We start from the raw sequence: 24449 nt of genomic DNA on the forward strand, positions 1-24449 counted from the left end.
TTTAGCTTAAACATTTGAGACTGGAGGTAAGCCCACTGAAGCAGAACTGTTATGATGATATCTGTGTAATTATGAAAGCAGGTGTATCTGTCATTAGGCTAACATTTAATTGCTAGCTAGCTCGGGTTAGCTACGGCTAGGCTAACAGGGAGAATGAATATTGCCAAAAGTGTGCACATTGTTTCAGATAAATATTAGCTAGTTATGATAAACAATCCGGTGGCTAGATGCCACCTTTAGCTAGCCAGCTAATAATATGGATCAATATTGGAATGAAGCAGCTGTCTTATGATTGATTGCGGTTTGACTGGTGGCGTACTTAGCTGGTCCATAATACGTTTGCTTGTCTCCATCATCTGCTGCATAAATCAAGCATTGCGTGACAAGTGCATTGAACAACTCAATGAATTCTAATGCAATGCAAAATAAATATAGCAGTACCTAGATGACCCTTCACACACACAAATACAGTTACAGAGTGTGTCAGTGTAAACCATAGTAAGCTTCGCTATGGTGCATACTATTCTGTAGCAGCTCGTCTCACGAGCCATGTGACGTAGAGAGAGTCTATTCTACAGCACTGAAAGGAAAGCAGAGCAACCCCCTTTCAGAAGCGCCGAGTGAGCATGTGTGGCTCACGACTGGCTAGGATGTCCTTTAATATACGGTTGCTATGGAAATGGATGACATGAAATGGATCCGTACGGCTAACGGCTAAAACATCTCCTCACCTCGTGTTTTTACAGAAATCACTGCCAACAACCTGACACGTCATAAGGAGATCTGCACCAGCCGAGGTAAGGATCTCAACATCGCTCTTGCTGTACATCATAAACAATTATAATTAAAGGATGTTTGCCCTTCTACCCTTACTGAAGAATAATCAATACATTTTAAATTAAAAAGCAATGCTGGCAAATGTATGTGAACATCTTTAAAAAATGTTAATGAATTGTCTGTCTTATTTCAAAGTTTTATAAATGTTCTAAACAAAAATATTTATTATTGTATCAGTGATAAAATGATTTTGAAAATGTGTTAATATTGAAGTCACTGTGGTGGACTAACCTTATTGAAGTGTGGTGAGAAGGACACTGCAGCTTTAAGTCCACATATTGAGCATTACAATTATCAGAAGTCATTGTCCTCTTCAGTAACAGTTCCATGAGGTGCCGGCACAGAGGAGAGGCATGCACAACAGAAAATACACACGCACTAAAACTAGTGTCTCCTTTTTCAACTATCAGCCAGAGCCATCAATCTCTCTCATCGGTCCAGTTCACACTCTCCTTTGTTCCTGCAAGAAAAGTCTGTGCATGAGTGTGGTGAGAGAGGGGAAAGAGAGAGAGCGAGGAAAGAGAGAGAAAAGAGAGGGAGACAAACGAAGAGACCTGCTCAATTCAATTTCTCATTCCTGTCTCCTCTCCAGTCCAGTGGAGCCGGCGCTGAGCAGAGGGGCTGAAGATTGGCTGCTGCCCGCTCTAGCACCAGGATCCTCTACAGCCGTCTGGGGTGAGGGGTGGAGGAGACGAGGTGCCTGGCTGGGGCTGGGTGGATGCTGCCTGGAGGAGGGGGGGCCACGGCAGCAGCAGAGGCAGTGGGAGGAAGATGGCATCCACATGCATGCAGATCTTCGCCTTCATCCTGGCGCTGTTGGGCATCATGGGGGCCATGGTGGCCACACTGCTGCCCAATTGGAAGGTGAGTGCCGACGTGGGCTCCAACATCATCACAGCCATCTCCCAGATGCAGGGGCTGTGGATGGACTGCACCTGGTACAGCACCGGCATGTTCAGCTGCACCTTGAAGTACTCGGTGCTGTCGCTGCCCGCCTACCTGCAGACTGCTCGTACCACCATGGTGCTGTCCTGTGTGATGGCTGCCATGGGCCTGTGCCTGGCATCCCTGGGGCTCAAATGTACCCGCTGGGGGGGCGGCCGGCGCTCCAAGAGGCACGCAGCCATCGCCAGCGGGGGCTGCTTCATCGCCGCTGGCTTCCTGTGCCTGGTGCCCGCTTCCTGGTTCACCAACGAGGTCATCACTAACTTCCTGGACCGCAGTGTGCACGAGAGCAATAAGTTTGAGCCCGGGGGGGCCGTGTACGTGGCCTTCCTGTCGGCAGGCTTCCTCTTCGTGGGGGGGTCCATCTTCTGCGTGTCTTGCTCGGGGAAGAGGCCCGGTCACCAGGACATGATCTTACTGCCCCCCCCCAACAAACTCATACTGCAGCAGCAACAGCAGCTCCTACAGCAACAGCAGCAGGACCAGCACCAGTACTGCTCCCTCTCCCCACTAGACAATAAGACAGGCTACAGCCTGCAGGACTATGTGTAGGCTAAAGCAACAAGCCACTTGCTACTGCTAGGCAGACCAGTTTGGGGAAACAACCAGGGCTTACACTGCGTAAGAAATTGAGGAGGAGACTAGAGCGGAGGGGAAGGACTTTGATGGCGTCTCTTTCCCTTTCCCCTCTTTTTCTGTTCTGCAAGCACAAGCAGTGGAGGTATTCCCCGAGCAGCCCCTTGGAACAGACGGACGGATGGTGAATGTGAAATGCAGCGCAGCCGGGGGAGGAAGGGAAGCGCTGCAGAATGGGAGGGGAGCCGCAGCTCGACACATGCAGATACCCCAGCAATCATCAGTAAATCCATTAAGACTTCCCGGGGGAATGGATTAGCTGATAACAAGCCTCCCGTTAATTTCCTTTTCCTCGCCAAAGGTTTGAATTAATAAGCAATCATTTAGCTGCTAATAATCGTTTGGTAACCACCCATTCGGCAAGTTGGCAATATTGCTATTATTGTCTCAGAGGCAATAACAGTACGTGCAATTCCCTTTTCATAAGCAAGCTACTGTTGTTTTGAACTATCCACTAGATATGCTAGTTGTTGGGACTGATTTAAGAAATGGTCTTATTTTTGGTAGCTAATAGACTGATTGATATTTTGCCTAAGCATGCTGTTTGGAGCCTGTCTGTGTATAATGCAGAGGAATGCCTGTTAGAGACTGAGACGTATGTAGTGTAGCCAACGCAATGCTTAAAAAGCTGTAGTATATTATCCTTCCCATTGAAACTGTTCAAAGAGTGCTGTCAGAATGAATACATAGAGTTCTGGGCTTGGAGATCGAACAGAATGGCATATAAACAAAATCCTGTAACTCACCCTGCAGGTAGAGACAGACAGAGACAGACAGACAGAGAGGGAGGGACAAACAGCGAGACAACAAACACCCACAGAGAGACAAACAGCGAGAGAGAGAGAGACAAACAGCGAGAGAGAGGGACAAACAGCGAGAGAGAGAGAGAGACAAACAGCGAGAGAGAGAGAGACAAACAGAGAGACACACAGAGAGAGACAGTCCCACCTCCAGCAAAGTGGACTGTATGACATACTTTACTATTAAGCTCCAAAACAAAAAGGAGCTGCCTTCAGGCTGGGCTACACACTACTTACTTCATGCATTACGCATACAAAACACTCATACACCCACAGACGCACAGTTCACACCCACCCACACATAGATTACACAACCACACAGATACACACACACAGAGATCCAAAAACCCACACAAACTGTACCCTCTGCCTCACTGGGCTGTGTGTGCTTTTCATCCTGCTGTCCGCCTCCTCACTGCCATGGAAACGGGATCCTGCGCCCAAATATCTTTATTGTCTGCGGTGGGGGGTGGGGTGTCAGCCTGTACTTTAAGGTTGGTTAGGGGGGCATCTCTCTCTCTCCCTCCCCATCCCATTGGCCCCATAAGCCTTGTGAAGAGCCTCCACACATGCACAGCTGCTTCACTAATCCCCTTTATTAGCCCAGTGACAGGAAGCACCAAGCCACTGTTACACCCAGGCCTGTCTGGGAAATGCTCTCTTTATGTTGTCCCATATTACACTGTGTCTGACATGCAATTAGTGTTATGGTGAAAAAGGGCTGTGTTTTGAAAAGTCAGGCTGATTATTAGAATTGTAGATCAGTAGGTAGAAAATGGCGCTTGCAATGCCAGGATAGTGGGTTCGATTCCCGGGATCACCCATACGTAATATGTATACACGCTTGACTAAGTCGCTTTGGATAAAAGCGTCTGCTAAATGGTATATATTATTAACTGCAGCAGTGTGGCAGATGTGCCCCCAAATCTAGAAAACGGTTTGAGGTATTTCACTATGTGACTTGTTTAGTGCGTCAGCAGTGCAAATGCTACTGTTCAGCACCTGCAGGAGATTGTGTGGCTAAAGTTAAAGCAACTTCTCTGTGCCATTCTCATCTTTCAGCTTTGCTCTCCTCTACCTCTCCCTGTTCCACCTGGTCTCTCCATCTATAGCAGTCTTTGTCTAAAGGGAAGTAAAGCAGCATTTCTCTCTGACTGACAGGGAACACTGTTGCATGTTAAGAACATGCTGGTCAGCGCACACACACACACACACAACTCCCGCCACCAACTCATTTGTCAGGGCTGCTACTGCGCTTTAACATAGTCAAGTTCCCATGTGTGTCTGTACACGGCTGAGAGGAAAGGAAGATGTGCTGTCTCCGGCCTGAAATGGCTGCTCTGGTGACAGGCCCTGGCAGTGATGTGTGGCGCAGACCGCGTGTTGTTCGTTCTCTAACACAGTTTTTTACAGGGCGAGCAGATGGCTAAGCCCAGCTCGCCACCTGCAGGCGGCTGCCTGCACACTGGAGGCATCACTAGAGGTCCTGGCAGCCTGTTTCATACCCTATGTATAGAGAAGAGAGGACCGGACATCAGTATAGTAATACACAGCCCAATGCCCAGGCACCCCTTACGAACGCAATAAAATGACAAGAATGTCAATGTGCCCTCGTGAACAAACTAAATACATACCAACACATACACGCGTTGGAGAATGTGCCAAATCAACTCCTGTCAAGTTTGATACTGCATGTAGTTCATACGGTTTACTTTTTTTTAATTACATTTGTTTGTATGTGAATTATACATTGGATATGGTTTTATGGAGTAATTATTTGTTGTGCGAGGCCAAGTCTTAAGCTAGACACTTGTATACAGTAGGATGCAGCTTTCCATTGTTATTTTTTCAACCTTATTATTCCAATACATTCCAAAGCACACAATCATTTCAGACACAAACAATTCTGATTTCATCGGGAAAGCCTTGCACAATTGTTTATTTTTATTTGTTGTAATGTTTAAATCATGCTTCTGCAGAGAACAGTATGCATTTGGCTAGGACATTTGTGGACTTAATTCGATTTTTTTGCCATGGTAACTTCTTTCCTATTTAGTTCAAATGTCTTTTATCATGTTCATACACTGCATCTTCTTCATAAGAAGACTACTTGACTGCACCTTTGCTTGTGTTACCTTGTTGGACAGCGCAGTTTGTTTCAAGCGGCTGAGCAATGCAAGTCCTCTGGACCGGTTCAAATGTACATAACACAACTGGCAGTCTGAAAAAGAGCAAAGCCATTTCTGTCTGATGTGATTTGAGCAGGCCAATGTGAGCTGGAGGTTTGTTCCGTTGTGTAGATGTGCAGCCTGTTCCTCGGCCAGCCAGCGCACCATTTCATTAGCTTCAAATGGCCTAGATGTCTAAACAGCTGCAGCTCTCCTGCAGAACCAAGACAGGAATTATCATTTTGATAATTGCAGCTTATTTTCGTGGATGCTTCAGCACTTCTTAATTTGCCAGAGGATTTTCAACAGTTCAAGTGTTCTGGTTACTGTTGTCTAAATGTGCTTGTGCAAGTAGTTATATTTTTTACTAATAAAAAACTATTTTGTGGAAGCAGAGCAATATGCCTATATTAAATGACTGTGTGTGTACGTGTGTGAGCAGTTCGGGATGGCTCTCAGCTTCCTGCCAAAAACACAGATTTCTGGAAGGTACTGGATGTACCGTGCGTAGGCAAGCAGGCATGCTGTCTCTTCATACTGTTCTTATAACCTCTATATACACACACAGCAGCTCTCTGAAAAACAGCTCAAAGAAGAGACGGAGGTTTCACTCCCTTCATGAACACGTATCCATAAAACATTACATACCGTCTGCAAATTGGATGAAAAAAGCCGAAACACTCTCCATAAAGCACGTTCAGAATCGAGCTCTCTCTCATTGAGATGTAAACACAATACTTCACAGAGGTATGGAGAGAGCATCAGCAAGTGGCATGAAATAACTAACCCTGTGAGAGTTGTGGCAAATGGGGATTATTTTGTCTGGTGTATGTCTGAGTGTGAACAGAATGATAATGAATGACAGCATGTGTAGGTTAGCTGCTGCAACATTTGTACAATTAGAATGGAATTCAAAGCAACAGCTGATGAAGCCAGTCAGTCAGCATGGGTAACATGGAGTGCAATCTGCATCCCCCATCCCTTCCTCCGGTTCCACCGAGCATCCCATCAGCCATCGAGCATCAAAACAGCCTCGCCAGCTTTAAAATCTGACTCATATGAAGAGTAATGCCAAGTCAGACTGGAGAGAAATATCCAATACTAAGACCCCACAAATACTGGTCTTAGTTCCAGCTGGGGAATAAATCCCTGCTTTTCATACATGAAGTAGATGCCTTAAAGCCTCCATGCGGTCTTTATAATTGTATTTTTAAATCACTGTAGGTCAATTGTTTTTGTTATATATATTTTTTAATTTAACCTTTATTTAACTAGGCAAGTCAGTTAAGAACAAATTCTTATTTACAATGACGACAAACACGGACGACGCTGGGCCAATTGTGCACCACCCTATGGGACGCCGGATACAGCCTGGAATCAAACCAGGGACTGTAGTGACGCCTCTTGCACTGAGATGTAGTGCCTCAGGAGACCATAAATCACTGTTTTGTTTATTTTTTCAAAAATAACTAAATATTTATTTAACCTTTATTTTATCAGTTATACTGAGACCAAGGTCTCTTTTATAGATGAGCCCCGAATTACATAAAATACACACATCAAAATATAAATACAAGCAGAAAGAAAAAACGCGGTCATAAAAAACAAACACATTTATTAGTAATAAGGTCCTCAATCAGCTTTCTGAATCGCACTAGAGGCACCAGAACATCACATTTAACAACATTTAGAAAACTGTTTCACAAATAAGGTTCAAGAAAACTATACTGAACAAACATATAAAAACGCAACATCAATCATTTCCAATATTTTACTGAGTTACAGTTCAATTAAGGAAATCAGTAAATTTAAATAAATAAATAGGTCCTATTCTATGGATTTCACATGACTGGGCAGGGGCGCAGCCATGGGAGGGCCTGTGAGGGTATAGGCCCACACACTGGGGGAGCCAGGCCCAGCCAATCAGAATGAGTTTTTCCCTAACAAACAGGATTTATTACAGACACAAACACTCCCCCACCCCCTCTCAGAGGATCCCACAGGTGAAGCCAGATGTGGAGGTCCTTGGCTGGCGTGGTTACATGTGGTCTGCGGTTGTAACATACTGCCAAATTCTCTAAAACGACGTTGGAGGCAGCTTATGGTAGAGAAATGAACATTCAATTCTCTGGCAACAGCTCTGTTGGACATTCCTGCAGTCAGCATGCTCCCTCAAAACTTGACACATCTGTGGCATTGTTGTGTGACAAAAATGCACATTTTAAAGTGTCCTTTTATTGTCCCCAGCACAAGGTGCACCTTTGTAATGATAATGCTGTTTAATCAGATTTTTGATATGCCACACCTGACAGGTGGATGGATAATCTTGGTAAAGGAGAAATGCTCACTAACAGGGATGTAAACAAATTTGTACACAACATTTTTGTGCGTATGGAAATTTCTGGGATTTTCTTTTTTTCAGCTCTTGAAACATAGGACCAACACTTTACATGTTGTAAGCATGTTTGGGATGCTCTGGATCGACATGTACGACAGTGTGTTCCAGTTTCTGCCAATATCTAGCAACTTCGCACAGACATTGAAGAGGAGTGGGACAACATTCCACAGGCCACAATCAACAAACTGGTCAACTCTATGTGAAGGAGATGTGTCGCACTGCATGAGGCAAATGGTGGTCACACCAGATACTGACTGGTTTTCTGATCCACGGCCCAATTCTTCTTATTATTTTTTTTTAAAGGTATCTGTGACCAACAGATGCATATTTGTATTCCCAGTCATGTGAAATCCAATTGACAGATTTTCTTATATGAACTGTAACTCAGTAAAATCTACTGTAACTCAGTAAAACCTTTGAAAATGTTGCACGTTGCATTTATATTTTTGTTCTGTATAGATAGTAATGAGAATCTCGCGTCTCATTACAGCTGATTACAGCCAAGTCGACAGTGGGAAGTTCGGAGATATGTGGCTTTCTTGAAACAAACATGGATTATTCAAGGCGTTCTCTCCTCTTGGTTATGCAACAGAGTGGAGATCAAATAGCAGCTCCCCTCTTGGGTAAACGTTAATAAGATCCGCTCCTCTGTGTATTTATCCTACATTTCCTTCAAAGGGTTTCACCCTGAGATGCCGTCATGACAGATCAGAGAACTTTGAACCCTGAAGGCACAGGGGTTAATCCAACTGTATATCCCACCTTGAGCGTCAAGACAAGTTGACTTGCACTGCGCACGCTCAGTTACAGCGAGATGCATGATATCGTCTGTAGATGCATGTGGTTGAGGCTCTAAATCATATCCGCTCTTTATCGATATCATTTTTAAACCGATAACATTTTACAGCCAGAGTTATTAAATAAAAATGCATGATTCATAGCGCCGTTTGATAATAAGGATATCACTAACAAGCATGTAGCCGTGAAGCAGCTCTGGAGTCATGATGTTGGCAGGTACAAAGATAAATATAAGCTGGGCCAAGAATCAACGCCCTACCGCTCATCAAAACCCCATCAGCAATAACCGTAGTGCTGTAATGCATCGCTGAGAACAATCACCCAAGGCATGCCAATACTTCACCTTAATGGAAGGCATTTTCTTCTGGACAAACATTGTCTTCATGAGAGTCTATATTGGCGATATAATACAGTCATCGACAGCAGCTGAAAATGACCTTGCATTGTCCAAGACTTTGCCCTCCTGTTCCAGTACACATCTGAGACTGGGGAGTAATGGAAATGACCTTGCTGCGGAAGTGAAGTGCTGAGAGAAGCAGTATGAGCTCCGCAAGATGACAAAAACACCCTGACAGTTCAAAGAAGCATTTTAATATTTTAGATCACCATAAGTATTAGAAGAGTTACGGAACTAAAAAGATTGGCTAAAGGTCCACTACATGACGATAAAGTGATGAATAGAAAACTGTCTATTGAAACAGACCTTTCCTCACACTTAGTTATTAGGCATTGTTTCCAGGGGTGTTCTGAATGAACCAAACAGAAAATCACAGTTGGTTATGGCATTTGGAGAATCAGAAAACAACTATATTGTTCTTGAATTGCAAATAATTTTTTTGATCTACAGTAATTGTATTACTTTAGCTGGAAACAAATTAATCTATTTTTATTTTGGCACAGACAATGTTTTTTCCAGCAGCCCAAGCTTTCTATTTTGTGTGTATATGTGAAAAGCACATTTTGTGTGTATATGTGAAAAACGTAAAATCACAGTGCTTGACCTTTCTAAATAAAATCTTTAAAAATAAAAACACACAGTAGAGTTAACAGCTTATGTATTGATCCTTTCAATACAGTGCCTTCAGAAAGTATTCATACCCCTTGACTTATTCTACATTTTGATGTTTTACAGCCTGAATTAAAAAATAGATTAAATATATTTTAATCTACACACAATACATTTTTTTTTGCTAATATATTGAAAATGAAATATATCTCTCACTTACATAAATATTCACACCCCTGAGTCAATACATGTTAGAATCACATTTGGCAGTGATTGCAGCTGTGAGTCTTTCTGGGTAAGTCTCTAAGAGCTTTGCACACATGGATTTTACAATATTTGCACATTATTCTTAAAAATATTCTCCAAGCTCTGTCAAGTTGTTTGTTGATCATTGCTAGACAGTCATTTTCAAGCTTTGCATTAGATTTTCAAGCTGATTTAACTGTAACTAGGCCACTCAGGAACATTCAATGTCATCTTGGTAAGCAACTCCAGTGTATTTATGGTCTTTCAGGTTATTGTCCTGCTGAAAGATTAATTTGTCTGTCAGTGTCTGTTGGAAAGCAGACTGAACCAGGTTTTCCTCTAGGATTTTGCCTGTGCTAAGCTCTATTCCGTTTATTTTTATCCCCCCCAAAAACTCCCTAGTCCTTGCCGATGACAAGCATACCCATAACACGATGCAGCCACATGATGCAGCACCCACCATGCTTGAAAATGAAGAGTGGTACTCAGTGATGTGTTGTTGGTTGTTCCCCAAACATAACACTTTGTATTCAGGACATAAAGTACATTTCTTTGTAGTGACTAGGTGTAATGATACACCATCCAATGTGTAATTAATAACTTTCCCATGCTCAGAAGGATATATGTTTCTATTTCTTTTTTTACTCATCTACCAATACTGTAGGTGCCCTTCTTCGCGAGGCATTGGAAAACCACCCTGGTCTTTGTGGTTGAATCTGTGTTTGAAATTCACTGCTCGACTGAGGGACCTTACAGATAATTGTATGTGTGGTGTACAGAGATGAGGTAGTCATTCAAAAACATTATGGGGTCTTGTGTGTAGGCCAGTGACACAAAGTCTCAGTTTAATCCATTTTAAATTCAGGCTGTAACACAACAAAATCTGCAAAAGGTCAAGGGGCGTGAATACTTTCTGAAGGCACTGTAGCTCCTTATTCTCAGAATTTGCATAGTGTTTCACGGAACCCGCCTGCAATTGCCTGTTTGAAGCTGACCGTCTTATCCTGGAACATGGCCAGGATTCCTCAACTATGTTTCAGAATACCTAAATGTTTCTTGGCGTGGATGATGTTGATGTTAATCTGCCAGCATTGAATCACAGCTAACCCAGCGTTCATTTCAGATAGGAGGGGCAATAGAAAGGAAAAAACGTGTCAACTATCAAGATGTTGATAAGCCAACTCTGCCAAACTAGGCATTTTGTTTAAGGAAGGATTCAAAATGGTTTATAATTTTATCTTGGAACTATGATGTATCGAGTACAAGCCTTCAGGCGGTATCTTTCCTATACTATGGTAATACCATGGTTGACCACATTTTTAGGATAGGAAAAGGCCTAGATGAATTGTGCTGTAGTACAATGTAAAAAAATTAAAAGAACTAATAGAAGAGTAATAACGCGTAATAATACACACTGAGTAATAATAACTTAGCTATAACTAGTAATAAAGTAACAGATAAACAGTAGCAGCAGCGTATATGATGAGTCAAAGGAGTTGGTGCAAAAAGGGTCAATGCAGATGGTCCGGGTAGCTATTTGGTTAACTACTTTACAAGTCTTATGGTTTGGGGGTAGAAGGTGTTCAGGGTCCTGTTGGTTCCAGACTTGGTGCATTGGTACCGCTTGTCATGCGGTAGCAGAAAGAACAGTCTATGACTTGGGTGGCTGGAGTCTGACCATTTTTAGGGCTTTACTCTGACACTGCCTGGTATATACACTAAAAGTATGTGGACACTCCTTCAAATTAGTCGATTCAGCTATTTCAGTCACACCTGTTGCTGACAGGTGTATAAAATAGAGCACACAGCCATGCCCTCTCCATAGACAAACATTGCCAGTAGAATGGCCCGTACAGACAAGCTCCGTGACTTTCAACGTGGCACCATCATAGGATGCCACCTTTCTAACAAGTCAGTCTGTAAAATTTCTGCCCTGCTAGAGCTGCCCCGGTCAACTGTAAGTGCTGTTATTGTGAAGTGGAAACGTCTAGCAGCAACAACGGCTCAGCCGCAGAGTGGTAGGCCACACAAGCTCACAGAACAAGACCACCGAGTGCTGAAGTGCGTAAAAATCATCTATCCTTGGTTGCAACACTCACAACTGAGTTCCAAACTGCCTCTGGACACAACGTCAGCACAAGAACTGTTTGTCGGGAGCTTCATGAAATGGGTTTCCATGGCCGAGCAGCCGCACACAAGCCTAAGAGCACCATGAAGAATGGCAAGTGTCGGCTGGAGTGTTGTAAAGCTCGCCGCCATTGGATTCTAGAGCAGTGGAAACACGTTCTCTGGAGTGATGAATCACGCTTCATCATCTGGCAGTCTGACAGATGAACCTGGTTTGACAGATGCCAGGAGAACGCTACCTGCCCGAATGTATAGTTCCAACTGTAAAGTTTGGTGGAGAAGGATTAATGGTCTGGGGATGTTTTTCATGGTTCGGGCTAAGCCCCTTAGTTCCAGTGAAGGGAAATCTTAACACTACAGCATACAATCACATTCTAGACGATTCTGTGCTTCCAACTTTGTGGCAACAGTTTGGGGAAGGCACTTTCCTGTTTCAGCATGACAATGCTCCTGTGCACAAAGCGAGGTCCATACAGAAATGGTTTGTCGAGATCGGTATGGAAGAACTTGATTGGCCTGCACAGAGCCCTGAGCTCAACCCCATCGAACACCTTTGGGATGAATTGGAACACCGACTGCAAGTGATGCCTAATCGCCCAACATCAGTGCCTGACCTCACTATTGCTTTTGTGGCTGAACAGAAGCAAACCCCTGCAGCAATGTTACAACATCTAGTGGAAATCCTTCCCAAAAGAGTGGAGGCTGTTATAGCAGCAAAGGGGAGACCAACTCCATATTAATGCCTATGATTTTGGAATGAAATGTTCGACGAGCAGGTGTCCAGATAATTTTGGTCATGTAGTGTAGGTTCTGGATGGCAGGGAGTGTGATGTACTGGGCCGTACACACTACCCTCTTGCGGTCAGATGCCAAGCAGTTGCCATACCAAGCGGTGATGCAGCCAGTCAAGGTGCTCTCAATGGTGCTTCTGTAGAAGCAGCTGTAGTATATGTTCTATGAGAAAGACCTGTACAGTCTCACTGGATAGATGTATTGTTTATTGTTGTTGTTGAGACGAGAGAGTTTGACTGTCGGAGAGAGCAAGGCTCTACCAATGATGGTCAACCCTGACTTAGTATGTAGCCTATTACTTTCCCCTTTCATCTGTGGTGCTGCTTTCCTATGCTAGTCTACAAGTGCTGCGCTATTTATTGGCTGCTCAATTAAATCTCACACACACACTACCGTTCAAAAGTTTGGGGTCGCTTGGAAATGTCCTTGTTTTTGAAAGAAAAACACATTTTTTGTCCATTAAGATAACATCAAATTGATCAGAAATACAGTGTAAACATTGTTAATGTTGTAAATTACTATTGTAGCTGGAAACGGCAGATGTTTAATAGAATATCTACATAGGCGTACAGAGGCCCATTATCAGCAACCATCACTCCTGTGGTCCAATGGCACATTGTGTTAGCTAATCCAAGTTTATCATTTTAAAAGGCTAATTGATCATTAGAAACCCCTTTTGCAAATTATGTTAGCACAGCTGAAAACTGTTGTGCTAATTAAAGAAGCAATAAAACTGGCCTTCTTTAGACTAGTTGAGTATCTGGAGCGTCAGCATTTGTGGGTTCGATTACAGGCTCAAAATGGCCAGAAACAAAGGACTTTCTTCTGAATCAAAGACCTTTCTTCTGAAACTCGTCAGCCTATTCTTGTTCAGAGAAATGAAGGCTATTCCATGCGAGAAATTGCCAAGAAACTGAAGATCTCGTACAACGCTGTGTACTACTTCCTTCACAGAACAGCGCAAACTGGCCCTAACCAGAATAGGAGGAGGAGTGGGAGGCCCCGGTGCACAACTGAGCAAGAGGACAAGTACACAAGAGTGTCTAGTTCGAGAAACAGACGCCTCACAAGTCCTCAACTGGCAGCTTCATTAAATAGTACCCTCAAAACACTGGTCTCAACGTCAACAGTGAAGAGGCGACTCCGAGATGCTGGCCTTCTAGGCAGAGTTGCAAAGAAAAAGTAATATCTCTGTCCAGTGTCTGTTCTTTTGCCCATCCTAATCTTTTATTTTTTATTGGCCAGTCTGAGATATGGCTGTTTGAAATTTTTATACTTAAGTATCAAAAGTAAAAGTATACAATCATTTAAAATTCCTTGTATCAGGCAAACCAGACGGCAAGGTTTTCTTGTTTTTTTAAATGTACGGATAGTCAGGGTCACACTCCAATACGCAGACATAATTTACAAATTAAGTATTTGTGTTTAGTAAGTGCGCCAAATCAGAGGCAGTAGGGATGAGCAGGGATGTTCTTTTGATAAGTGCGTGAATTGGACCATTTTCCTGTCCTGCTAAGCATTCAAAATGCAACGAATACTTAAGGGTGTCAGGGAAAATGTATGGAGTACATTGTTTTCTTTAGGAATGTAGTGGAGTAAAAGTAAAGTTAGACACCCCAAAAAACAACTTAAGTAGTACTTTAAAGTACTTTACACCACTGCTGTCATCAAGTCAAAGGTTGGATACTTTGAAGAATCTAAAATCTAAAATATATTTTGATTTGTTTAAAAAAAAAATTGGTTACATCTGTACAGATTAACTACCTTTTCATGAAAAATCTCTCTCTCGAGCCACGTACAGTACATGGACCCATAAAGATGTATAGAGGGCACACTTTCCAGTAGACGGGAAAGCCCTTTATGGGCTTCGCTATCACAGAATCTATGAATAGCAACGTTTGGTAGAAATATAATTCTGAAAGTAACGCACGCCTTGTTTTGCAAAGTAACTAACAATATTAAACTTTTTTTTTTTTAAGTAACTCAGTAGGGGCTGTGTACAAGGAAAACATCTGTACGGCCCTCCCCCTCAGAGACCGGAGCTATGGAAGCAGGGTGGGTAGCCGATCGCTGATGCAGCCATTACTCAGGATGGCTGGTGACGGCCCCAGACAACCATCTGCTGGAGGTACGCTTCACTCTCCCTTCAGATCCATCAACGTCATGAATCTGTCTCCGGGCGTTCTCCTCTCCTACTGCATGTGGAGTACACACTGACTGCAAGCTGCAGCATTCCCACTCTTATCTCCTACTGCTCTCTCCCACTGTCTTCCAATCTCTCCACCTCTCTTCTCAGCTCAATCACTCCCACTAACTCTCCACCTCCCATTCTCTCCCTCTCTCTTTCAAGCTCTCCCTGTCTCCCTCCCTCTTTCAAGCGCTCTCTTTCAGTCTGTCTGTGGAGCTTGGAGGCCCGTGGGTCTACTGTGGAGAAGCAGCCCTCTAGGACGTGATGGAGCAGCTATTGAGCGACTTATAGACCCGTTAATGACAGAGACAGGCAGATTTTAATCACATTCTGCCAGGAAAAAACTATGCAGGCTATAGGAGAGGAGGCCGGGGCGAATTGGATGGGCAAGTCTCACTAACATGCTTTATCTGAATAACCTCCATTTTAGGAAAGGCAGTGAGAAACACAGGGTTGGCAGAAAAACACAGGGTTGGCTAAAAAACACAGGGTTGGCAAAAAAAAACACAGGGTTGGCTAAAAAAAACACAGGGTTGGCTAAAAAACACAGGGTTGGCGATAATGTTGAAGGGATGTCAAATGGTCTCAAATCTCTGTGGCCGAGGTCACAAACCCCTTGACCCTCCGTCAGAATATTACATCAGAGAGACACAGCCATTTATGTACTTTGTCATTTCTACTAAGCCAATAAGACCTTTTTAGTTTTTTCGGGAACATAAAAATTGAATTTGCAATTTACAAGTGACCTGTATTCGCCACAAGCAGACATTTTGTCATTTCTTCTTGAATATGTATATTAACACGGAGGAGAATGAGAGGGGTGTGAATGTGATCCGTGACAGGCAGACCTAGGGCAAACGAGGAGTCAGCCAATCACGCTGGACGAAAGCCTTCAAGGACAATCAGACTCAGTCAATGTGACAGAGGTAGTCAGTGCATTCCTTCCAGGGGTGAGAACATGCATGGAAACAGATTAAACAACACAAAGGATAAAGCCTAAGTCACGACACGTCAATATGGACCAGCAGCTGCAAATGTAAAATGGATTCAACTTTTTCTTCTAATCACCAGTCAGCTACAATGTGCCTCTCTTTCCCTCAGGTTAAAATGTATTAGTCACTAAATCCAGTCATGTTTTTTTCATCTAATTGCCATTTTCTCACCATTGGATTGTATAAGGTTCAATGATGTTCTCTGTTTGTTGGTTAGAGAGTACAACTATTAAACGCATTTTCACAAATAAGGTGAGGAGGTTACACTGCTAATTGTTATATCTGTAACATAGCCCCTGCTTCTGGTTTGATGTACTATGAAAATGGGAGATACACACTGTGTAACACACTGCTATGCTATCCGTCGAGTTCTTTGTGACACATTTTCTCAGAACTGCTGAACAACATGATTACAGCTATGCAGCAGCAACGTCCCTTCGTCTGTATTAACCTGTTCCTACACATTTTAAGATACACATCACACACACACCAAAACCGGGTTACCACAGTTCAGATGTGACTGATACATGCCAGGAATAAAGAAAGAAAAACAACAGATAAAAGTGAAACTTCAATTTGAGCAAATCCCTTTCATAAAAACACACAATTAGCAATCCAAAGCTACAGAGAGAGCCAGATAATACCAACAATTAGAATGTAGAGCGGATTTGTTGGATTTGTCTAGCTTGGCTATGTGCATGTTCTCCTCGGTCTAAGAACTCACGCTGCTCCACCAGGACTCAGCAGACGGTGTGGACAAACAGAAAGACTCAGAGAGGCACAGCCTTCAGGAATAAAGCTCTCCATCATCCACCCTACTTAATGTGCATTGCTTCTTAGCAATGGTTATGGCCAGTAGTAGATGTCTTGGCCGAATAACACCCATTGATGTACTCTCGTACTGCCCACGCGTGCACTTCAAGGTATTGATAAAAACACTCTCTGGGTAAGTGGCTATGAACAAAGATTTTGCACAAATCCAGCTATAAACAGGCCTCAGGGGACATGAAAATGAGACTAATCTAGAAACACCCTCTACCTTTTGGTAGAACTTAAGGACCTATATTTACACAAAACATAAGTATATACAGTATTGTAAGGGCGGTAGGTAGCCTAGCAGTTAGAGCTTTGGGCCAGTAACCGAAATGTCGCTAGTTCGAATTCCCGAGTAGACAACGTGAAAAATCTGTCAATGTGCCCATGAGCAAAGCACTTTAACCCTAATTGCTTCAGACCCTGGCTGTGACCCCACAATATGAGGGTGTCTCAGGGACAGTGGTATATGCAAAAAACACATTTCCAGTTCACACATGCATATTAATACACACATTTGTGAAACAGGACAAATATAAGCACACACCTAATTATTATTATTATTTTGTTCCATTATTATTGATTGATGTTCTATTTCACTGTTCATCCAAACAGAATTCCTGTAATACCCGTCTCCCATTAGTCAGTGCGTTATGAATTATTCTAAACTCAGCAAAAAAAGAAACGTCCCTTATTCAGGACCCTGTCTTTCAAAGATCATTTGTAAAATCCAAATAATGTAACAGATCTTCATTGTAAAGGGTTGACACATGTTTCCCATGCTTCAATGAACCATAAACAAAGAATGAACATGCACCTGTGGAACGGTCGTTAAGACACTAACAGCTTACAGACGGTAGGCAATTAAGGTCACAGTTATGAAAACTTAGGACACTAAAGAGGCCTTTCTAGTGACTCTGAAAAACACCAAAAGAAAGATGCCCAGGGTCCCTGCTCATCTGTGTGAACGTACCTTAGGCATGCTGCAAGGAGGAATGAGGACTGCAGATGTGGCCAGGGCAATAAATTGCAATGTCCGTACTGTGAGACGCCTAAGACAGCGCTCCATGGAGACAGGACGGACAGCTGATCGTCCCCGCAGTGGCAGACCACGTGTAACAACACCTCCACAGGATCGGTACATCCGAACATCACACCTGCAGGACAGGATGGCAACAACAACTGCCCGAGTTACACCAGGAATGCACAATCCCACCATCAGTGCTCAGACTGTCCCTGTAAGGCAGGTCCTCACCAGACATCACTGGCAACAACGTCGCCTACGGGCACAAACCCACCGTCGCTGGAACAGACAGGACTGGCAAAAAGAGCTCTTCACTGACGAGTCGCGGTTTTGTCTCACCAGGGGTGATGGTCGGATTCGCGTTTATCGTCAAAGGAATGAGCGTTACACCGAGGCCTGTACTCTGGAGCGGGATCAATTTGGAGGTTGAGGGTCCATCATGGTCTGGGGCGGTGTGTCACAGCATCATCGGACTGAGCTTGTTGTCATTGCAGGCAATCTCAACGCTGTGCATTAAAGGGAAGACATCCTCCTCCCTCATGTGGAACCCTTCCTGCAGGCTCATCCTGACATGACCCTCCAGCCATACTGCTCATTCTGTGCATGATTTCCTGCAAGACAGGAATGTCAGTGTTCTGCCATGGCCAGCAAAGAGCCCGGATCTCAATCCCATTGAGCACATCTGGGACCTGTTGGATCGGAGGGTGAGGGCTAGGGCCAATCCCCCCAGAAATGTCCAGGAACTTGCAGGTGCCTTGGTGGAAGAGTGGGGTAACATCTCACAGCAAGAACTGGCAAATCTGGTGCAGTCCATGAGGAGGAGATGCACTGCAGTACTTAATGCAGCTGGTGGCCACACCAGATACTGACTCTTACTTTTGATTCTGACCCCCCCTTTGTTCATGGACACATTATTCCATTTCTGTTAGTCACATGTCTGTGGAACTTCAGTTTATGTCTCAGTTGTTGAATCTTGTGTTATGTTCATACAAATATTTACACATGTTAAGTTTGCTGAAAATAAACGCAGTTGACAGTGAGAGGACGTTTATTTTTTTGCTGAGTTTATTTACATGAACATGTGAAAGTATATATATTATTGGGCATAAAATCGCAGAATGAACAACAATGTGCTGTTCAGTCTTATGTCATCAGCAGGAGACCAGCTCATGAAATACCCATTATTTGTCTTAGACATCCAGTCTCCCTAGACACCAACTCCATCATCAAGTTTGCTGACGACGCCACGGTTGTAGGCCTGATAACCAACAACGACGAGTCAGCCTATAGGGAGGAGGTACTGGCAAAAAACTATTCCAAAAGGGTTCCTTGGCTGGAACCAAAAGGTGTACTTCAAAAGGTTCTCCTTCGGGGACCCTTTTAGGTTCTAGATAGCACCTTTTTTTCTCAAGTGTACTTATGCTAAAATGTGTATTCTATTCTACTGAACCATTTACTTTATGTTCCTATTCTTATCTTTTATTATTTCTTAATGTTTTTGCATTGAGAAGGAACCTGCAAGTAAGAATTTGGTAGTACGATGTATACCATGTGTATCTCCGTACATAAGACTAATACAACTTATAACTGTTTGTGTGATGAACATGCATGAGGACAAATTAACTGCAGCATAAACACACTACTCACACACTTACACAGACGCCTGCGCACAAACGTCACGTGTACTCACACACACACACGGTGTAAAAGCTGCCTCTATGTGATTAAATAATCATTGGAGCTATTTCTTCTAAGAGAATGAACAATCAGCCCTAGTTTCATTCACTTCACTTACTCCATCCATTCCATACAGATGAAATATTTACTAACAGAGGGCTCCTAGAGGGACTTCTTCTTCAGGGGACCCTAGTCCATCAGACAGCAACCTAAAGCCCATCCCCAAGAACAGAGAAACATCATTCTCTGTAGTCAGTAGCCTAGGCCTATAATCTTATATAATAAGCATTCCCCTGGAACCCACCAGCGACACAGAGAAAAGACAGTAAAAAGGGGCTGAGTTCTCAATACTGATGTGTGATATATATCCACCAGGCATCATAACCCAACAACGTGTCACAATTCTGAAGACACTTCTGAGACAACATTGATTTAACGCAGCCGTAATGAACCCTTGAACTGTACGTGTCTAGTGACAGCAGCAGAAATGGGGGCAATGGAAGAGGAGGAGAACAGAGAGTAAATAGGGGGTCCTACCCCCTGGTGTGGGGTGATGTGTGGCTGATTGTGAGCCCATTTCCAAGTGTGTGTGCTCCACAAACGGAGCATTGTCATCAACTTGGATACACAGCCAAGATGCTCTGTGTCTGTGTGTGTGTGTGTGTGTGTGAGCAGAGCGTGGGGTCCTACCTCAGGTTTGGGGATGAAGGCCCGTCCTGGGATGGTGAAGCAGCTCTTGACAGCACAGAGGTACTGGGCCATGATGGACAGACGACTCCTCTGCCTGCTGGCTGTGCTGGCTGTCAACCTCTGAAGAGGGGAACCCAACATGTTGTGTCAGTATCATTTTTGGCCCTGAGCAGTTAGATCAACAAAACAAAGGGTGAATAATCAGACCGGAAAAGAAGTTACTGATTCAGGAACATCGACCGAGTGAGAATAGACAGTATTGAACAAACAGCACACACACCTCTGCCACCTCCTTCTGAAAGGTAAGGGTCAGTCTGGTCCGGCCGTAAACAAAGGGTCCAGTTCTGTTGGATATGTTCTCCAGCCACTTGATGATGAGAGGAGTGGACACACTGAAGGGAAGGTTCCCAATGATATGCAGGTCCGGTGGATCTGGAGGGACAGTTTTAGTAGTGTTAGGTTCTAAATGAACCGAGTAAAACTCACGGACGATTAGTAAAGCTTAAACCAAGTTTATTCACCCATTGGGTCATACAGCTGCATAAGACAAAGACATGATTTCACCAGTGGTAGTATATAAACCCCAATTTGAGTGACATGCTCCTTCTCTCTAAACATTACATCGTTATTGCTAGACAGGAAATTAAGTGACGCGGGCCATAAACTGTTCCTTCTCCCTTCATGTGACCTGACCTCGATCTCTCCACCCTTATCAGTGCCTGCCATATGTGATTGCCCTTCCTTTACACAATACATTCCCCCTACAGATAACCATTAACTTCTGGTGTAGAAACTAGACTATGGCACTCAATATTCCAATAGGATACCTGATAATTAACAATACTTAAAGTTTAGAACTCATCAGTAGTATCACACTGTTGCAACACAACGTACAAAACATAAATCAATGTAATGTGTGTTTCAGACTTAAAGCAATCTAGTAGGCGCTTCCATCAATCAGGCAAATCTACCTCAATACTAAGTCTACTTCTTCATCTCACTCACCATCCTCCCATGCCTTGGTTATGACTTTTGGGAATCCTCGGTCTATTCTGTACATGAGTATATCACCATGGACAACCCTGAGCTTCCCTGGTGCCGCTTCAGACAAAAGCTGTGGACATGGAATTTGCATATTACAGGCACTTGAGTATTTACTGTTTCCAATCTGGGCAATTATTTTAAAGACAAACTCTTCCTGCATGGTCTCCTGTAGCTACGTTTAGTCCGGGTATGAAGCGGTTGTCCTTCTCCACCACCAGCAGGTCTGCAGCCCCAGCATTGAGGATGGAGCGGGTCAGCCCTCCAGGTCCTGGACCCACCTCACACACACGGGCGTCCCTCAGACTGCCTGCCTGGCATACAATCTTATCTACACACACAGTTCAGAAAACACAGTGACCAGGGTGCATTACTTACAAACATTGGAATGGGTTGGGTATATTAAGGTGAACAATGTATCAAGTCGATCTTACATGCCTTTCAACAACAGTGTCTTCCATATGTCTTGCAAGCAAAATAAAGGTTGGCCGGGGCACTGTATTTTACCATATGCCTGGCTCCTATCGCTCCTTGGCAAAGTTGGCTAAGCTTCTTTTGTACTTACATCTAAAACAGAAACCTTGTTCAAGGGCACCAGAACAGATCTGCAGCACTGCATCACTGATAGAATCACATCAGTAGTATCTGTTGCTTGTGGACAAGCCTACGCGGGCACTGCAGTCCGGTACACTGAATGTGTTGTGAACAGGGCGGAGAAAAAAACACCATTGTGTCCTCACAGTGTACCAGGTGTTGGTGCATTGCAGCTAGAGGAGAAGGCTGACTCACCTGTGAGCCTCATGTCCAGCAGAAAGTTCTGGGACAGCTGTTTCAATGCTCTCAGGTTGTACAGCTTGATTACCTCCCCAATGGTGGGCAGGGGAGGCAGGCGAAACACTGCTATCTTTCTGGGAGCCGCCATCTCTCAAACTGTGCTGCTGTGGGAATATAAAGGGTGGTACTGTAACAGCAATTAAACTCAGAGGGGAAACAGAGTAATTAGTGATAGAACAGAGATCTGGGGATTATCTGCAAATCTCTCATAATTAACATGCTAATGCAACCAGGTTCTAATCACCATGAATATAGGGTTTACTCAGCAATGTATATATCAAGGTTTCATTTTAGAGCTTCAAGATACTATGTGAAAGCACAACTGCTATTGTCAAGGAATGATCAATGGTAGAGAGAAAATACATGGTACTTTGAGGATTAAAAACATGATCTTGATCGCCACCCAGTGGATAAATTACCAAATGACATCGTATTATGAAATCGATATTGGGCATTATGTTTTATAGATGTGTCCTGCCAAAGACACTGGAATTATTCTGCGGTGGTTCTGCTCCATAATGTCATTCATTCATACTATAACAGTCATCTGCTGGCTGGCTAAGACACATTCAAAGGCAAGTGTCAACTTACTAGTTTAGCTACTTGAGTTTGGATAAGTGAATCAGAGTGCGGGACCTACAGACCTACAACAGGCATAATGTGATAAATTATAGCCAACGTTAATGCTTGACACTGTGTGACCGTGAAGATATCTTGCTCTTTACTGAATCTGTAGCTAGCAACTCGAAACGTGTAACGTTAACTCTGTAGCTAGCCAACTGAGAAACCAGCATCGACGTTATGCTTATTTTCTCTCTATAGCTAATTATAAAGGTCGCATACAAAAACCCCTGACCTGAAAAAGTTGCAACAAATTTAGGTTCACAAACTCGACCATGCAAATATGACTTTGAGAACGGTAAAATAAAGATAAAAGAGTTCACCGGATAACACGCTTCTCACCAGTCTGGATGTTCTTCCTGAAATGCTGCTGTCGTCAGGAAACTGGCAGAATGACATCCAATGGGATTGGAATAATCGCTTCTGCAACCAATCAATTTGGGATAGGCGGAACTTCAGTTTGACAGTGAAGGGCTCTATTAAACTGTCCCGGGTTGCACCGGACATTGGACCGTCACGTGAACCGGCGAAGCCGATGAGGGTGGCGCGCCCTACTCAAATCGAAAAGTAATCTGCGCCGCTTGATCATGTTGTCAAAAAGGCCGAATCGTTCACAAACATACATATTTTTTTCCATAAAATATATGTTCGAATTTTATAAATAGTTTTCATTGGGAAGACAGATTAATCGTTTTCATCAAAAGCAATAACTTTTGCATATGAACACACAGAATCCTACTTATTACTCCACGTGCTTAACCTAGGTCACTTTTGTTTTGAGCCGACTTCGCCGTCGGCCAGTACAGGATACCCACCCCTTGCCCCGGGGGCAGCCAGGTTCCACACCGAGTGAAATCACTGTTCACCCGCTGAAAACTACGCTTACAAGCCAGATTAATCGAATCCCCTCCTTGAAAGTCCACATCCTTTTGATGTAATGACATTATAGCCAGCAAAAGGAAGCATTTAGATGGCAAGCTTACTACATTCGAAAGATACTATGTTATCCAAAATGTGCATTGAAATAAACATTATTGGTTGATGTATTCCATAGAGAACAATTAATTGTGGTTCTGTCATGATTTCTCATCCCCAGCATGTTTGATCTGATCTGTCTGCTATTTACAACTGTGGACAACCTTGACTCGTCCTTGTGGCCGACTGAGATGTTAAAAAAAAAAAAAAAAAAACGATTGACAGATGCATGATGCTCAAAGCTGCAATTTTTTGACATAATGTTTATTGTCTACGTTTATAATGATGCATCACTATTGTATATAAACAGACAATGGGATGATAATTCATGTGATCTAATTTCCATCAGTGGGGAAGAGGAAGAGACAAGCCCTCCAGCTGGTGGCGTTTTTCGTTGTTTTGCACACCAAGCAAGGAGTTTTTGTATGGAGTTCAATGAGAGTGTCGAATTTGGTCAACCGAAAAATTTGCTACATGAGGTTTATTTGATCTAATAGAAGTTTCGTAATGCTTAAGTTGTTACGAATACCGATATAAGTAGAACACGTGACATGACAAGAGACATCTGGGCGAGTTGTCTTGAGATGGCTATGCATATTCATAGTATGAGGCTAGTAGCATAGCATCTCTTTCCATTGAATGCAGGCGGTTAAAGTCAACAATCCTCGTCGATTATTCAAAAAATGATCACAATACTGTATCCACCGATCCAAAGAAAGGTTAGGCGGGAGTTAGACAGCCCGCCGTTTCGCTTTGTGTACAACAACTCCCATTGTTAGGGCAGATAGATGTATCTTGTCAGTATATCCATAATCTTTGTTTCCATACATCCCTATTTCAT

The 24449-nt window shown here is 43.3% G+C and overlaps 2 protein-coding genes across 4 annotated transcripts in view; one reads left to right on the forward strand and one right to left on the reverse strand.

Annotated features, from left to right (window-relative positions):
• Positions 1–22950, reverse strand: part of LOC139553734 (mitochondrial dimethyladenosine transferase 1-like) — a 34238-nt gene extending 11288 nt beyond the window's left edge. Inside the window, exons 1-6 of the mRNA XM_071366349.1 lie at positions 22604–22950; positions 21968–22116; positions 21358–21509; positions 21143–21251; positions 20418–20569; positions 20134–20257 (exon numbers count right to left, since the gene is read on the reverse strand). Coding sequence (XP_071222450.1) covers positions 20134–20257; positions 20418–20569; positions 21143–21251; positions 21358–21509; positions 21968–22100 — 670 coding nt within the window. The 5' untranslated portion in view covers positions 22101–22116; positions 22604–22950. The remainder of the gene's footprint in view (positions 1–20133; positions 20258–20417; positions 20570–21142; positions 21252–21357; positions 21510–21967; positions 22117–22603) is intronic.
• Positions 494–5782, forward strand: LOC139553733 (claudin-20-like). 3 transcript variants are annotated; one of them, XM_071366348.1, is made up of 2 exons: positions 494–797; positions 1155–5782. In XM_071366348.1, exon 2 carries the CDS (start codon positions 1609–1611, stop codon positions 2332–2334), a length of 726 nt encoding a protein of 241 aa, XP_071222449.1. In that variant the 5' UTR covers positions 494–797; positions 1155–1608; the 3' UTR covers positions 2335–5782. The 3 variants fall into 3 exon arrangements, with proteins under 3 accessions (XP_071222449.1, XP_071222448.1, XP_071222447.1); XM_071366347.1 differs by having other exon boundaries at positions 1248–5782; XM_071366346.1 differs by having other exon boundaries at positions 1430–5782.
• Positions 22951–24449: the final 1499 nt, after the last annotated feature.

This window comes from Salvelinus alpinus, chromosome 25, assembly GCF_045679555.1.
Source record: "Salvelinus alpinus chromosome 25, SLU_Salpinus.1, whole genome shotgun sequence".
NCBI lineage: Eukaryota > Metazoa > Chordata > Actinopteri > Salmoniformes > Salmonidae > Salvelinus > Salvelinus alpinus.

Bases quoted from the DNA above. Each gene is read 5' to 3' on its own strand.
- LOC139553733 (XM_071366348.1), top strand. From the start codon at position 1,609: ATGGCATCCACATGCATGCAGATCTTCGCCTTCATCCTGGCGCTGTTG.